At 41.6% G+C, this 16,156-nt stretch overlaps 1 protein-coding gene across 13 annotated transcripts in view; it reads right to left on the reverse strand.

Moving 5' to 3' along the window:
- si:ch211-200p22.4 (phosphatidylinositol-binding clathrin assembly protein) overlaps positions 1-16,156 on the reverse strand; it is a 60,731-nt gene that overhangs the window by 27,175 nt on the left and 17,400 nt on the right. For all 13 annotated transcript variants that reach the window (XM_046329353.1, XM_046329352.1, XM_046329350.1 and 10 more), the window contains exons 2-4: positions 9,798-9,940; positions 230-305; positions 1-12 (exon numbers count right to left, since the gene is read on the reverse strand). The exon at positions 1-12 is cut by the window's left edge and continues 91 nt beyond it. In XM_046329353.1, the coding sequence (XP_046185309.1) occupies positions 1-12; positions 230-305; positions 9,798-9,940 (231 nt within the window). The remainder of the gene's footprint in view (positions 13-229; positions 306-9,797; positions 9,941-16,156) is intronic.

Here is a 16,156-nt window from a genome sequence, read left to right on the forward strand (position 1 = left end):
ACATGTCATAACCTGGGAGGGAGAGAAAGGAAGGAGAGGATAGAGAGAAAAGATAGACCACCGAGACTTTGAACCATCCTCATTTGACCAAAAACAGCACAGAACCCCCCCCCCCCTCCAGTAAAAACCTCCCACACCCCACTAAAACAAGAGAGAACCTGAGACCAAAGCAGTGTGTGTATAATCATGCACTAGTATTATATGAGTGTTTGTATAAGATTTACCATACCTTGCAAAGCACCTTTGTCCAAGAAGTTGTTCAAGTTGAAGAGGGTGTTTCTAGAGGCCAGGTACTGGATGAGACGCTGAGAAGAGAGAAAGAACGGAAGAAAAAAGAAAGCGCCATAAGTCTCAGGTCAGATAAACAGCTATTGACTAAACAGGGTGGGAAAAATCCCATACATTGTGTCCCAAATGCCACCCTATTCCCCATGCAGTGCACTAATTTTGACCAGGTCCCAGGGCTCTTGTTTAAAGTAGTGCACTATATAGGGCACAGGGTGCCATTTGGGATAAATCCCATCTTGTGTAATATCAACATAGTCTAGATTCAATTGGCAGGGATGAGGGACACACACACATGAAAAACATTGTCTGGGAATTCCCAGAAAGAGGAGCGTTCTGCTGAGACATGAGCAGGCCTGAACGTGTACATCCCAGGCTGACGTTCCCCCATCTAGTTTGGTGTTCCCAGTTCTAACCGAGCATCTCGGAATGCGGGGGATTCACGCTACGCCAGCTGACACGCTTCCAGCGACAGAGCACACACACAAACTAGCAGGCTTTTGTGTTCTCGTGCTTAGGAGTCAAGAGAAGAAAGCGAGCGAGAAAAACTTTACTTTTAGAAAGAGTGAACTCTCCTAAGAAAACATGAAATGAAGGAAGGAAAACTAAACATCCATCATATTTTCTCTTCAGCATTTCTCAGAGTAGGGAGGAAGAGTGGTTGTCATTTTTTTTTTTAAGAACTGGATTAAGAGCCGATAAAATGTGCTCTGCAGATTGTGAGTGCATTTGTCTGGCTAAGCATTTGTCCCGTGGCAAAGAAAAGTTTTTAAAGTATTGGCCCACGCAGTTAAAATTCTTAACCCCCTTTACTGCATCCCAAATGGCACCCTATTTCCCTATTTAGTGCAATAATTTTGTCCAGGGCTCATAGGGTACAGTACACTATATAGGGAAATGTATTTGGGAAATACACCACTCTTTTTTGGGAACATTTGGTTTCTTTATTGCAGTGAGGAATGTGACGTGTGTCAAACAGGGCTAAAACAGGGCAGTTCACACAGGCCGACAGGCAGAGAGAGAGAGAGAGAGCGAGCGCGAGATAGATCGAGAGTGGAGCCCGACCAATATTGTCGGTCCATCGATATTAACTGGCCGATATTGGCCTTTTAGCGCTATATTGTATCAGCCGATATGTCTACAGATATAAAAAGGGAATGTCATGCTTATCTGAACACTTGCAGCCATTCTCATGATGTGTCATTATTGTCACAATGAATGAATAGTTATTGAACAAATGCTATTTCGGAAAGTAATTGATGAGAAATCAAGGTAACGTTGAGACATGAGACACTACATGTACTGCCATAGCACTGCATTATGACACCATAGACTGCAGATAAAGATCGATGGAGAAACAAGTTGGAGCAGCAGTCTGCTCGCCCTTCAAATAATTCATGTTAGCATAACAGTCGACTGTCTGTGAAAAACCTTATCCATTATTAATAAATCTACTGAATCTAAACTGAGAAAGAGCTAACGCTTTCCCCCAACCACTCTCTCATTCTGTCCATCTCCCACTGTCTCGATGGGTAAATCCCTCAACTTTAGAGACTTCTTTGCTTCATCCCTACCCCCGTGTACTTTTCACAGCCATACACAAGTCTGTGGGATTCAAAAGGCATTGTTAAAGTAACTAGACTCAATAAAGTTAAACAAATAAGAGAAAGAATGAAAGGAATGTGTGTTGAAAGAGAAGTGTCTTTGGCAATAGGAACGTTTGCAATTACCAGGGAAACCAAAAAGCAGTTATACGTTAACTGAAAAACCAACAGCAATTGAGTGATAATCCTTTTAACACAAATCACACACACACTCATTCCCACCACAGTGACAAAACACATGACGTAGAAGCCCGCTGATTAAGTCAGAGGATAGTGAGACGAAGTAGGAGAGAGTAGTAGGATATCTGACTGACAAATGGGTGGAGGTGAAAGAGACAGAGAGAGTAGAGTAAAAGAGATGGAGAAAGTGAAAACGAAAAGAGGGAAACGGAGAGGGTGTAGAGAGCGAGACGGAGGGTGTAGGTAGGGAAAGAGATGGACAGTGTTTATAAATAGTTTACCGGACAGTGAGACAGGGGGTGTTGTGTGTAGTAGGAGTAGTGACAGGGGGGTAATGGTGTGTGGGCTCCTGTTGTCACAAAGCAGGTTGATCTATACGACGACAAACAGGCACACACGTTGGTAGATGGAGCAGTACGAGGGGGTGAATGATGCAGCCAAACAATATGACTCACCGCTTGTGACGCTGATTTACCCCACTACATACACAACCTTTTTCTACCCCCTCTATAGATTACCAAGCAACGGCCCATTTACTCTTGAAGAATTACTCAGTAGTAGAGAGACACCTGTAGAAATGGTGAGGGGGAGCAAACAGGATATGCATTTAGATTCTCACTAGTCAATATGTATTGCAATTCAAGGTTCCAAACATATTGCACATTTTGATCAGTCATGGAAAGAAAAGTGCTGAAAGAATGCTGGCTCACCATTTAAAAAGAAGTTAGAGAAGAAGCTAGAGAAGGAGAAATACTGGAGATTTGGAGCAGGTGCAGCCAACTAGAGCTAGCTAACATTAACTAACAGACAAAGAACCCACACTAGTGAAAGTGCTGCGTGTGTGTATGTAACGGATGTGAAACGGCTAGCTTAGTTAGCGGTGTGCGCTAAATAGCGTTTCAATCGGTTACGTCACTTGCTCTGAGACCTTGAAGTAGTGTTTCCCCTTGCTCTGCAAGGGCCGCGGCTTTTGTGGAGCGATGGGTAACGACGCTTTGTGGGTGACTGTTGTCGTTGTGTGCAGAAGGTCCCTGGTTCGCGCCCGGGTATGGGCGAGTGGACGGTTTAAAAGTATACTGTTACATTGATGCTGTTGACCCGGATTACTGGTTGCTGCGGAAAAAAAGGAGGAAGGTCAAAAGGGGGGTGAGTGTAACGGATGTGAAACGGCTAGCTTAGTTAGCGGTGTGCGCTAAATAGCGTTTCAATCGGTTACGTCACTTGCTCTGAGACCTTGAAGTAGTGTTTCCCCTTGCTCTGCAAGGGCCGCGGCTTTTGTGGAGTGATGGGTAACGACGCTTCGTGGGTGACAGTTGTCGTTGTGTGCAGAAGGTCCCTGGTTCGCGCCCGGGTATGGGCGAAGGGACGGTTTAAAATTATACTGTTACATGTACAAACATGTGTAACTCCCCTCATATAACTATCCAAAATAACTGTATGCAGCAATCTCGTGCTAGAATACAGTGATGTACATTTGAAGACCTGCTTGTCAAACGTCTCGTTCCAAAATCATGGGCATTAATACGGAGTTGATCCCCCTTTTGCTGCTATGACAGCCTCCACTCTTCTGGGAAGGCTTTCCACTAGATGTTGGAACATTGCTGCGGGGACAGCCACAAGAGCATTGGTGAGTTCGGGAACTGATGTTGGGCCATTAGGCCTGGCTCACAGTCAGCCGTCCAATTCATCCTGAAGATGTTCGATTGGGTTGAGGTCAGGGCTCTGTGCAGGCCATTGAAGTTCTTCCACACAGATCTAGCCACAAAGTTGGAAGCACAGAATCATCTTACAATGTCTTTGTATGCTGTAGCGTTAAGATTTCACTTCATTGGAACTAAGGCACCTAGCACGAACCACGGAAAAACAGTCACAGATTATTATTCCTCCTCCACCGCACTATGCATTGGAACAGATACCGTGCTCCTGGCATCCGTCAAACCCAGATTCGTCCGTCAGACTGCCAGATAGTGAAGTGTGATTCATCACTCCAATGCTCCAGGGTGTAATGACAGCGAGCTTTACACCACTGCAGACAACGCTTGGCATTGTGATCTTAGGCTTGTGTGCGGCTGCTAGGCCACGGTAACCCATTTCATGAAGCTCCCGAAAAACAGTTAATGTGCTGACGTTGCTTCCAGAGGCAGTTTGGAAAGCAGTAATGAGCGTTGCAACCGAGGACAGACAATGTTTACGCACTACAGCACTCGGCATTCCCGTTCTGTGAGCTTGTGTAGCCTAACACTGAGCCGCTGTTGCTCCTAGACGTTTTCACTTCACAATAACAGCCCTTACAGTTGACCGAGGCAGCTCTAGCAGGATAGAAAGGTGCGGAACAGACTTGTTGGAAAGGTGGCATCCTATGACGATACCACATTGAAAGTCACTGAGCTCTTCAGTAAGGCAGTTTTACTGCCAATGTTTGTCTATGGAGATTACATAGCTGTGAGTTTGATTTTATACACCTGTCAGCAAAGCGTTTGGCCGAAATAGCCAAATTCACTAATATGAAGGGGTGCCCACATACACAAAATATACTAAAGTATCTTAGCTGAACTGAAGCATGCTGACGCCTTAACTTCTCTAGGGTAGGGGGCAGCATCCGGAATTTTGGATGAAAAGTATGCCCAAATTAAACGGCCGGCTACTCAGGCCCAGAATATATGATGTGCATATTACTGGTAGATTTGGATATAAAACACTCTAAAATAGTGTCTGTGAGTTTGGCAGGCGAAAACATGAGAAAAATCCATTCAGGAAGTCTTTTTATTTTATTTGTATTTTTTTTCTATTCAATGCCATTACCGTATCCATTGACTTTAGAACTCAAATTGCAGTTCCTATGTCTTCCACTAGATGTCAGTCTTTAGAAATTGTTTCAGGCTTGTATTCTGATAAGTAGTAGGACCAGTCTGAATGAGTGGACCCGTGTCCTGTCACAGAGCTTTTTCGTGCCAAGAGTGCCTTTCTTGTTTACCTTTTATATTGATGACATTATTGTCCGGTTGAAATATTATAGATCATTTAGGCTAAAAACAACCTGAGGATTGAATTAACATCGTTTGACATGTTTCTATGAACTTTATGGATACAATTTGGATTTTTTTGTCTGCATTTGAGCCTGTGGATTACTGAAGAAAACAAACAAAACTGAGGTTTTTGCATATAGAGAGACTATCGAACAAAAGGTACATTTATTGAGTCAATTAATGTCTTCTCAGTGCAACATTATGAAGATCATCAAAGGTAAGGGATTAATTTGATCTCTATTTCTGACTTGTGCAACTCTTCTACTTGGCTGGTTACTGTTTGTAATGATTTGTCTGCTGGGCTATGTTCTCAAATAATCGTAAGGAATGCTTTCGCCGTAAAGCATTTTTGTAAATCTGACCGTGGTTGGATTCACAAGAAGTTCATCTTTAAACCTAGGTAATGATTTTTTATAATGAGTATTTCTGTATTTAAATTTGGCACTCTGCAATCTGGAAGTTGGCCAGGTGGGACGCATAACCTAGAGAGGTTAAGAGATGCGTGTTTGCTTATCTGTGAAGGACAAGGGTATCCTCTTGACTCATCATTCCTGTACACACCACTGTGTATCCACCCTATTATTCAGTACGCAATTTGCTCAAGGTCACTAGATGATTGTGCTTGGTGACCTCCATTAGAGTCAGTCTGACCCTCCACGTACACAATAACAGATTCTCAGAGTTCTCCTCAGTCTCCCCTCTGACAACACTCACTGTCAGCACTTTTCTACAGCACTTTCTTTATTTCTCAGACACTCTTCCCCCTTCTATCTCTTCCTGTCTCTCACCATCGCTTTCCTCAGACTCTCTTTTCGCTCTCTCCCCTTCAATCAATCCCCTCGCGCTATGTACCTTTCTCTCTCAATTCATTCCCTCGCCTCTTTCCCCCTCCCTCCTTCACTTCCTTTCACTCCCATCCTTTTCTCCATTTCTCCTCCATTCACTCTGAGGGTTATTAGTAGTACTGACACTCTTCCAGTGCCGTCACTGAGGCAGAACGGTCCATTCAGTATCTGGGACAGCAGGGAAATGACTCATATAGTGTTAGTATATAACATACGCACACTATATGTCTTTCCCTCAGCAACACACACATTCACTACGCCGCCCCCCCCCCCTCCTCAAGGTAGGAAGGAGCATGTGCTTAGCATCAGCACTTTAACAGTGTCCTCCCTCATGCCCAGCCAGCCATGGTTCTCGGTCTGATTCTGTCATGCTTATTGTCATATGTTTGCATTGGTACAAAAAGGTCTGTCTACACTCACCACACACACACACACACACACACACAGGAGACGACTGGGACAAACACTCAGAGGACTGTACACACACACCCCACTAGCCATGGTAGAAGTGTGCACATACATTTCCGTGTACAACAGGAAAACACCCCTTGATCCAATAAGATATTGACTGCTCATTAATTCGGCATTACAACACACTCCCCAAAGAATGCATGGGACTGTTTCTTGGCTGAGCTTTATAGAGAAAATCTCAGATGGGGGAGAAGAGAGCTGGAGGGAAAGGGAGAGAAAAAAGGAGCGAGAGAGAAAAAAGGAGCAAGATGAAGAAATAACTGGTTAGGTCAGAGAGAAAAGAGCAGGTGAAGAATGAGGCATATTGATTTTGGCTCGTTGGACTAAAACTTTACAGCACAATGCTGCCAATAGCGGTTCAAAATATTGCCCAGCCAGACCATTACTACTGTTCCAGCAGATGGGCGTTATTACTGAGGTAGTGTAAAGCATAGCACAGAGACATTTCGACCAACCTTTACTTGGCAATACTTCCTCAATTCCCGACTTGGAAGACAACGCATGTCTTTTAAAACTTCCATGGCTAGTTGCACGTGGTTCGTTTGAATTTTGAAAATGATTTGCTTATTTTTTGCTCCATGAAGTAATCCAACAATGGATATGCAGCCATCTTGTCTATTTCAAATTTTCTCATTTAAATCTTCTCATTGATCAAGGCAGGCTGACATTCAGTTAAATTTGCCAGTGGCACACCGGGTCAGTGCCAACAGAGCTACTGGGCCGAATGAATTTTTTAAAATTTTAAATGCAGTTTCGGGTCAAGATATGACTGGAAAGCGAATGATGCGTGCATAATTTCAATAGTAGGTGATTTTATCTATCATTAGCAGGCTGAGCAAATAGACAGTACAGGGTTCATGCAGACATTGGCAAATCAAATTCAAGGACTTAAGTACTTCTTCATGGACCTACATGGTATATATTTAAGGACCTAAATATATATATATTTAATTATTGTAATAGCCTATAGAAAAAATGTATGCAAAAAAAGTATGCATTACAACAAAGAATACATTTTCTCAATAGGCCTACACAATGGCATTATGCATTGACAGCATGCTCCTGACACAAACATACTAATGAAGTCTGCCCATGTGGTAGCTAGTCTCGCCATTGGAGATGTTCCGGAGATATTGAAGGGTTATTGTATCACGTTTTAAAATCAGAAAGTGACCAAAAACCAGGTTTCCCTTTGTCATGGAACACTTTGCATGGAAAACCAAGTTGAAGTCAGCATTCGATTTGGTCTTGCTCATAATAACCGCACATGGCTAGCAACAGACTAGCGCAACACCCTTAAACTTCTTAGGGCTGCTGTCCCTGTACAGGGATCAACATCAGCGAAATTCCAGAGTGACAACTAATAGTACTCGATACAACTCAAACTTTCATTAAAACATACATGCAGGGTCCTCAATTAAAGCTACACTCGTTGTGAATCTAGTCAACATGTCAGATTTTTTAAATGCTTTTCGGCGAAAGCATGAGAAGCTATTATCTGATAGCATGCAACACCCGAAATACCGAAAGGGGACGTAAACAGAATGATTAGCGTAGCCGGCGCTACACAAAACACAGAAATAAAATATAAAACATTCATTACCTTTGACGAGCTTCTTTGTTGGCACTACTATATGTCCCATAAACATCACAATTGGGTCTTTTTTTCGATTAAATCCATCCATGTATACCCAAAATGTCCATTTATGAAGCCCGTCTGATCAGGAAAAAACTGCTTTCAAAAACGCAACGTCATTTTTTTTTATTAAAAAAGTTGCCTATAAACTTTGACAAAACACTTCAAACTACTTTTGTAATCCAACTTTAGGTATTAGTAAACGTTAATAATCGATCAAATTGATTACGGGGCGATCTGTATTCAATAGCAGCACGTTTTGAAATAATGGTCCATTTTCTCTCTCTCAAAACTTCCTGCTGTGTACTTGATTACAGGAAGTGCCTATTTCTCATCTGACCAAGGATTAACTTCAAAGCAAATGACAGTACTGTAATGACATCGTGTGGAAGCTGTAGGCATTGTAAACTGGTCGCCATCTATTTTCCCTTGCCATAGACAATACAGAGACTGGCAGATGGCTGTTTTTTAGGTTTTTTTTGTGAACAGTTTTCCTTGGGATTTTGCCTGCTAAACACGTTCTGTTATAGTCACAGACATGATTTAACCAGTTGTATGAACTTCAGAGTGTTTTCTATCCACATATAGTAATCATATGCATATACTATATTCCTTGCATGAGTAGCAGGACGTTGAAATTGTGCGATTTTTAACAAAAAGCTGCGAAAATTCGCAGCCTCTTTAAATTGAAACAGCCGGGAAACAAACAAAAGAGGCTGCTTCTCTCTAACTGATCAGAAATTAAAATCACAGAATATTATATTAGAGCAGTAGAACTTCAAAATCGGTTACCATAACATCAATGGCTTTTCAAGGAACAAAAAGCCTAGAGAAAATGTCAGATTTTTAAGCTAGGTTATTTCATGACCGAATTGTGTATCACAAATAAGACCAAGACTAACTTTTTAAATACCTGGTTTGCATACCCATTCTTGTCTTAGCATTTACTGGTAGATATAACGTCCTACTGCTTTCCATACCCCTACCACTGTCAGTCTTCGAAAAAAACGCTCCACGCAACAACCAGCTGTTTGGTGGGGGTTATTGACGGGGATGATCAACTGGCCCAGAGGATTTCCAAAAAACTCACCAGGCCAGAGGACAGTCCTGCACGTCGAGCCAGGTCGAGTGTCACTCAACGCAAAGCTTGATTTCTGAGTCGCTCTCATGACATGCGGCACAAGATTTGAATTAGAAAAGATGGCGGCATAGACATTGTTGGATTACTTGGAGTAAAACATTTAATTTAATAACAGCATTTACTAAATTCAAACCAACCACCTGGTGGGAAACCCCACTCATCGCTCACAGAGCGGTCTTCGCACACCGCTCCACTTTTCTTTTAAATAAACACGCTCAGCACTCACAAAAATGACATTCCAAATTCAGTCCTTTAATTTTGTTTAAACAAAAAATATAATTGAACAATCACCATCTACTTTTGTGAATATGTACCATTTGGTTTTGAAGCAGGCTTCATATCAGATAAGATGCTTGTCCTAGGCTATTTAACAAGGGCCTTCCTGGTAATATGCAGACTCTGTGTTAAAATGCTTGCTTTTTCTATTGATGACTGTGGCTCTGTTGTGCTAAATTTTTACAGTTGAGACAAATTTGGCACTGCTACAATTTTATATTTGCAATTTATTTATTTATTATTATTTACAATAGCCTAGGCATATATGCTTTATTCTAGCCAAATGCTCTAACTGCTAGGCTACATGCCTGTGTGTGTGTGTGTTCCACTCACCTCATTGCCGTACATCATGAGGTGGTGTGTAGTGATGAGGGCTTTGAAAACCACCACCCAGCTACTATTGGCTGTTCTCTCAAACAGTGTGTCTGCCAGCTGGGGTACAGAGACGTTCATCTCATTGGTGCAGTGGATCAGGTCTGAAACAGACACACGAGACAAAGGCGGTTAGACACAGTATAGGGACACAGTCAGACACACGTCCTTTTCATCTTCATTCAGGTCAGGACGAGGGAGAGAGAGTTAGACACACAAAGACAGAGCGGCACACAAACAGCATAAGATACTGTACAGACAGAGAGCTGGTGAGATCAGGGACAGTATGCAGATTAGAGATCAAGGACAAAAACGCTCTCACACACACAGTGGTGTGACCGTGAAACTGTATGAAAGGTAAAGGAGGTAAGAGGGGATTTCAGGACAAGGAACACACACAAGCGTGTTGTCGGACACACGCCCACAGTACAGTCCAGAGACAAACATATAGCCGATACTAGAACAAATAGGCCTGTGTAAATAGACAACATACAGTACAGAGGACAGTGGCTAAATATAAGCCTATTATGAGAACATGTTTGATGTAGAGCTAGCCTGATCAATTAAACATCACTCTACATAAACAATACTGGAATATACATGGAACGAAACCTTACAAAATGAGAACGAGTGGAATTCATAGAATAAGGCAATCCAATTCTAAAGCAGGGCCCTACAGTGCATGCATTTTAGTCACATAAGGGCCAAAATATTTTGCTCTTTGACATATTTTTTTATATTTAGGAACACCAGTACACATAGCAAAATTATGGAGTCTAGCTTTATTACCTTGTATTTTTTATGCTCCAAAATGTCCTTGTGCACGCCTACATTCTTAACAACTTTTACTGCCACCAACTCATTCTCTGCATGTCATTAATGTAGATTTTATAATAAGGCTACATCCATTCTATTTCAATGGTAAAACTCCCTTCATCCGGTCTCCACCTATCCCTTTCCACTAGAGGTCGACCGATTAATCGGAATGGCCGATTAAAAGTTTTCATAATCAGAAAGCGGTATTTTTGGACCCCGATTTGGCCGATTATTTTTTACACTTTTATTTAACTAGGCAAGTCAGTTAACACATTCTTATTTTCAATGGCGGCCAAGGAACAGTGGGTTAACTGCCTTGTTCAGGGGCAGAACGACAGATTTGTACCTTGTCAGCTAGGGAATTCAATCTTGCAACCTTATAGTCAAACGATCTAACCACCTGCTTTACATTGCACTCCACGAGGAGCCTGCCTGTTACGCGAATGCAGTAAGAAGCCAAGGTAAGTTCCTAGCTAGCATTAAGCTTATCTTATAAAAAACAATCAATCATAATCACTAGTTAAACTAGTAATTACAACCATGTGTAGTTATCTAGTGTCCTGCGTTGCATATAATCGATGCGGTGGACTGTCGTTGCTCCGTGTATCTTACCATAAACAATGCTTTTCTTAAAATCAATACACAAATATATTTTTAAACCTACATATTTAGTTAATATTGCCTGCTAACATTAATTTATTTTAACTAGGGAAAATGTGTTACCTCTCTAGCAACAGAGTCAGGGTATGTGCAGCAGTTTGGGCCACCTTGCTCGTTGCGAAATGTGTGAAGAATATTTCTTCCTAACAAAGACGGCCAACTTCGCCAAATGGGGGATGATTTAACAAAAGCGTATTTGCGGAAAAAAGCACAATCGCTGCACGACTATCTAACCATAAACATCAATGCCTTCCTTAAAATCAATACACAGAAGTATATATTTTTTAAACCTGCATATTTAGCTAAAATAAATCCAGGTTGGCAGGCAATATTAACCGGGTGAAATTGTGTCACTTCTCTTGCGTTCATTGCATGCAGAGTCAGGGTATATGCAACAGTTTGGGCCGCCTGGCTCGTTGTGAACTAATTTGCCAGATTCTACATAATTATAACATTGAAGGTTGTGCAATGTAACAGGAATATTTAGACTTGGATGCCACCCGTTAAATAAAATACGTAACGGTTCCGTATCACTGAAAGAATAAAACGTTTTGTTTTCGAGATGATAGAATCCGGAAACTATTAATGACCCAAGGCTCATATCTGTGTGTTATTATGTTATAATTAAGTCTATGATTTGATAGAGCAGTCTGAGTAATGGTAGGCATCAGCAGGCTCGTAAGTAGTCATTCAAACAGCACTTTTCTGCATTTTGCCAGCAGCTCTTCGCAATGCTTCAAGCATTGCGCTGTTTATGACTTCAAGCCTATCAACTCCGGAGATTAGGCTGGTGTAACCGATGTGAAATGGCTAGCTAGTGAGCGGGGTGCGCGCTAATAGCGTTTCAAACCTCACTCGCTCAGACTTAGAGTAGTTGTTCCCCTTGCTCTGCAAAAGGGCCGTGGCTTTTGTGGAGCGATGGGTACAGCTGCTTCGAGGGTGGCTGATGTCGATGTGATCCTGGTTCGAGCACAGGGAGGAGCGAGGAGAGGGACGGAAGCTATACTGTTACACTGGCAATACTAAAGTGCCTATAAGAACATCCAATAGTCAAAGGTTAATGAAACACAAATTGTATAGAGGGAAATAGTCCAATAAATAGTCCTATAATAACTACAACCTAAAAATCCTTACCTGGGAATATTGAAGACTCATGTTAAAGTGTTCATATGTGCTCATGTTCTGAGCAAGGAACTGAAACGTTAGCTTTCTTACAAAGCACATATTGCACTTTTGCAATATTGCACTTTTGTTTTTGCATTATTTAAACCAAATTGAACATGTCTCATTTCTGTTAACAGTCTTCGTGGACCACTGCTCTGTTCTACATCTTGGATTTTCCCCTCACACTTTTAGAAGTGAAATAGAAGTGAACATATACATTTCCCAGATTGACCTTCTCCTGTTACATGCATACATGCATACATGCATGCATACATGCATACATGCATACATGCATACATGCATACATACATGCGTAACACAGGTACGCTCTTTACCATCACTGTTGTCAAGGTGAAACACACGAGATGTGAGGTGATCGTCAAAGAAGTGTACATTTTTTAATTTTAATCCATAGAGACGTGAAGGAGAAGCTCGTCGGATGCTGATCTCTTCTCGGCTGGGTCCTCATTGGGACCAAAGTTCCTTGTTGTTGCACTACGGTGCATCAGTTGGGCTACAGGTGATAGGGCTAAATTGATTTTATTGATGTATTATATTAAGTTAAAATAAGTTAATTCAGTATTGTTGTAATTGTCATTATTACAAATAAAAACATGTAAAAATATATATACATTGTTTTTTTGTTTTGTTTTTTTAATCGGCTGATTAGTCGGTATCGGCTTATTTGGTCCTCCAATAAATTGGTATTAGTGTTGAAAAAAATTGGTCGACCTCTAATATAAATACTATATATAAAAACAGATCTGGCAACAGACCCCCTGCAGTACCCCCACAGACACCAGTTTGAGAACACTAGAGATTCCACAACAGGGGAAATGCGGAGAGATGAACAGTAAGAGACAAAGAGGGGAGTGTGTGTCTGTCTGTAGTACACAGCTGTATTGTTCCTTCCAGCATGGTTCAACAGGGAACCACAGGGCAGGCAGGACCTTTTCCCTCTGGATAGCAGTGGTCAGTACACATAATGGGCAGCTCCTGGTACAGGCCTGAACTTCGGACTCTTACCTCATATCTCACAGACGGTAAAGGACTATAGGCTGGGTGAGGGAGAGGCAAAGGACTGTGGTGTGAGAGATGGTGCAAACAACTGGAGAGGAAGGATAGCTAGGCCAATCAATGGACATGAAGTCAGTCATCCTCTTCCAAAGGAAACTTTTGAAATCTCCTTCAAGCCTCTACCTAACACTGTACATAAAATAAAAAAATCTTGCTCAAATCAACAATGAAGGACAGTCGGGGGACGAGGACAGGAATCTGTTGAATACTATTCAGATGCAGCCCTAGAGTGAGAGTTGAGTAGAGGTAAAGAAGAGGTAAAGTCAATTTTAGCCCACGGTAGCTTGCAGTGCCTAAATCTAAAAACACTGTATACCAAACACTGTCAGGTAGATTTTGTTTTTAAATGTAAAAGCCCAAATGTTTTTTTTCCTATCATAAACACTTTTTTTAGAATATAAGTGATGAGCATCCTTAATGTTTCGAAAAACAAGAAATGTATTACTAAGAAATAATGTAGTATAATGCTCAATTTAATGACATCACCTGTGCCTGTGAGAATCTCACTAGTACAGGCCGACTGTCTCTTTTTGCTAGCAGTGGAAGCATTGAAAAACATTGAAAAGCAACCTAGCTTGTGAAAACAATGTAAATATATTTTTTAAAAGGAATAAGTCTCACTTCAGTAGACTTAAGTAAATTAGACTGCACTTCACTCACAATGCTCGTAGGCCCCAAGACGGGCAGTGTTGCTGTGCAAGGTGGGATAGCTACAGTTACAATTAGGATTTTTGTGCAATACCAAATATGAAACAAAATGTCAGAAATGCTTTTTAAAAACAGCTACTGCAGCATTTATTTGGCTATAAATCACAACGTGCACTAGTGCCCATACTTGACTATTTTTATGAAATACCCAGAGTGTGACCACCCATCAATGTGGCTGGTGAATTAGACATTCCTAGCATAAATCTACCTGCAGTTGGCAGGTAACGGGTGTTCATTTTAGGACCTGGTGGCTAGCCTGAACTGTGGTCAGACCAGTGTTTCCGCTGCAGTCATTTTGCTGTGGCGCTGCGCTAATTCAAAATCATTGCCACCACGCCAAAAAAAGGACCATGAACACATGGCGCACTTTGAAGATGCTAGAACAGTCCACATTTACTATAGCTCTGCAAAGAAAATGAAAAATAAATAAGTCATGTTTTTTCTCAACTCCTAAATATGCATGAACTGCACCATTTTAAACCCAGTTTTAAGCAGGTTACCGCTCTGCAATTCACCATGAGCACATAGGGAAGAGTAAGGGAAGAGTAGGGCTAAATGTATCACGGGTCAATTGTAGGCTAAATGCCACCCTACCTCAAAATAATTTGTCATGAGAACCATTACATTTTTAATTGCGCAGGAGTCGTGGCAACCAGGGAAAGTGTTGAGGGGGACATAGTGGTTTCTGTGAGAAGTACAGGCAGGGGGTGTGTAGCAGTCACCCTAACAGGTAGGCCTACAATTATAGTCACGTATTATGCAAGTTTTCAGACATTAATAGTTAGATTGATGAATTTTAAAAGATCACATTTGAGATCTGGCTAATGATTAGCCCAATAGGGTAAAAACATATAGGCAAACCCATGCTAAAGCCTATTTATTTAGAGCCACTACGGTGCATCAGTTGGGCTACAGGTGATAATGCTTATTGCTAATAGCATACAATAGCATTCCACCTGGTACCCTCCTTCCCAACCCCCACTGCTACACATTTTTCCAGAGGGTACACCGGGTCAGACAGCTGAGGAAGTAAAGACAGACAGCGGGGCAGATGGGAGAAGGGAGGGTACCAGATGGAAGTCAGACTACATCTGGTCATCTATCTAAACTAGCTAGTGGGAAGATTTTTTTTTGTTAAATGAGCACAGATGGTTTAGAAATAGCTTGAGTCTATAAAGATAATCCTCTCCCTTTTAATCTCCTTTTCTGTCTCCTCCGTGACTTGTCTTTCCCCGTTTTAGATTACCCAGCGTTTCCGTTCTCATGACGACCCAGGCATGATAGAGTTAAAAACCACATCTGCGTGGAAGAAAATCTAGATTCCTCCACAACACAATGGAATGTCTGTCTTTGTAGAAGGATGAAACATTCCATAATACCAAAACAATAATTCTGCTACCACAGGCGCTGGTGAAAAGATCAATTGCTTATTGGAGCTAATCTATTTTCAGTTCTGATACATCAAGGGAGGGTTGTGTGTGTGTGTGTGTGTGTGTGTGTGTGTGTGTGTGTGTGTGTGTGTGTGTGTGTGTGTGTGTGTGTGTGTGTGTGTGTGTGTGTGTGTGTGTGTGTGTGTGTGTGTGTGTGTGTGTGTGTGTGTGTGTGTGTGTGTAAAGGAAACCAGAGCATGGAGCTGCTGAGAAAGAAGCCAAATCCATTCTGAACTGGAGCCACTGCTGTTCTGTATGCCTTCCTAACAATCCAACTGAATCATGTAATTCAAATCTAATTATGCCTGTGATGTGAATAAAGCTACATTTCTCCTATTGAATCTCTGCAGCAGGTTACAATTTCTGAAGAGTTTATGCCAAACCAAGAGATAAAACTTCAGTCATTTACATTACATTTAAGTCATTTAGCAGACGCTCTTATCCAGAGCGACTTACAAATTGGTG

Source organism: Oncorhynchus gorbuscha, linkage group LG25 (genome assembly GCF_021184085.1).
Source record: "Oncorhynchus gorbuscha isolate QuinsamMale2020 ecotype Even-year linkage group LG25, OgorEven_v1.0, whole genome shotgun sequence".
NCBI classification, from domain to species: Eukaryota; Metazoa; Chordata; class Actinopteri; order Salmoniformes; family Salmonidae; genus Oncorhynchus; species Oncorhynchus gorbuscha.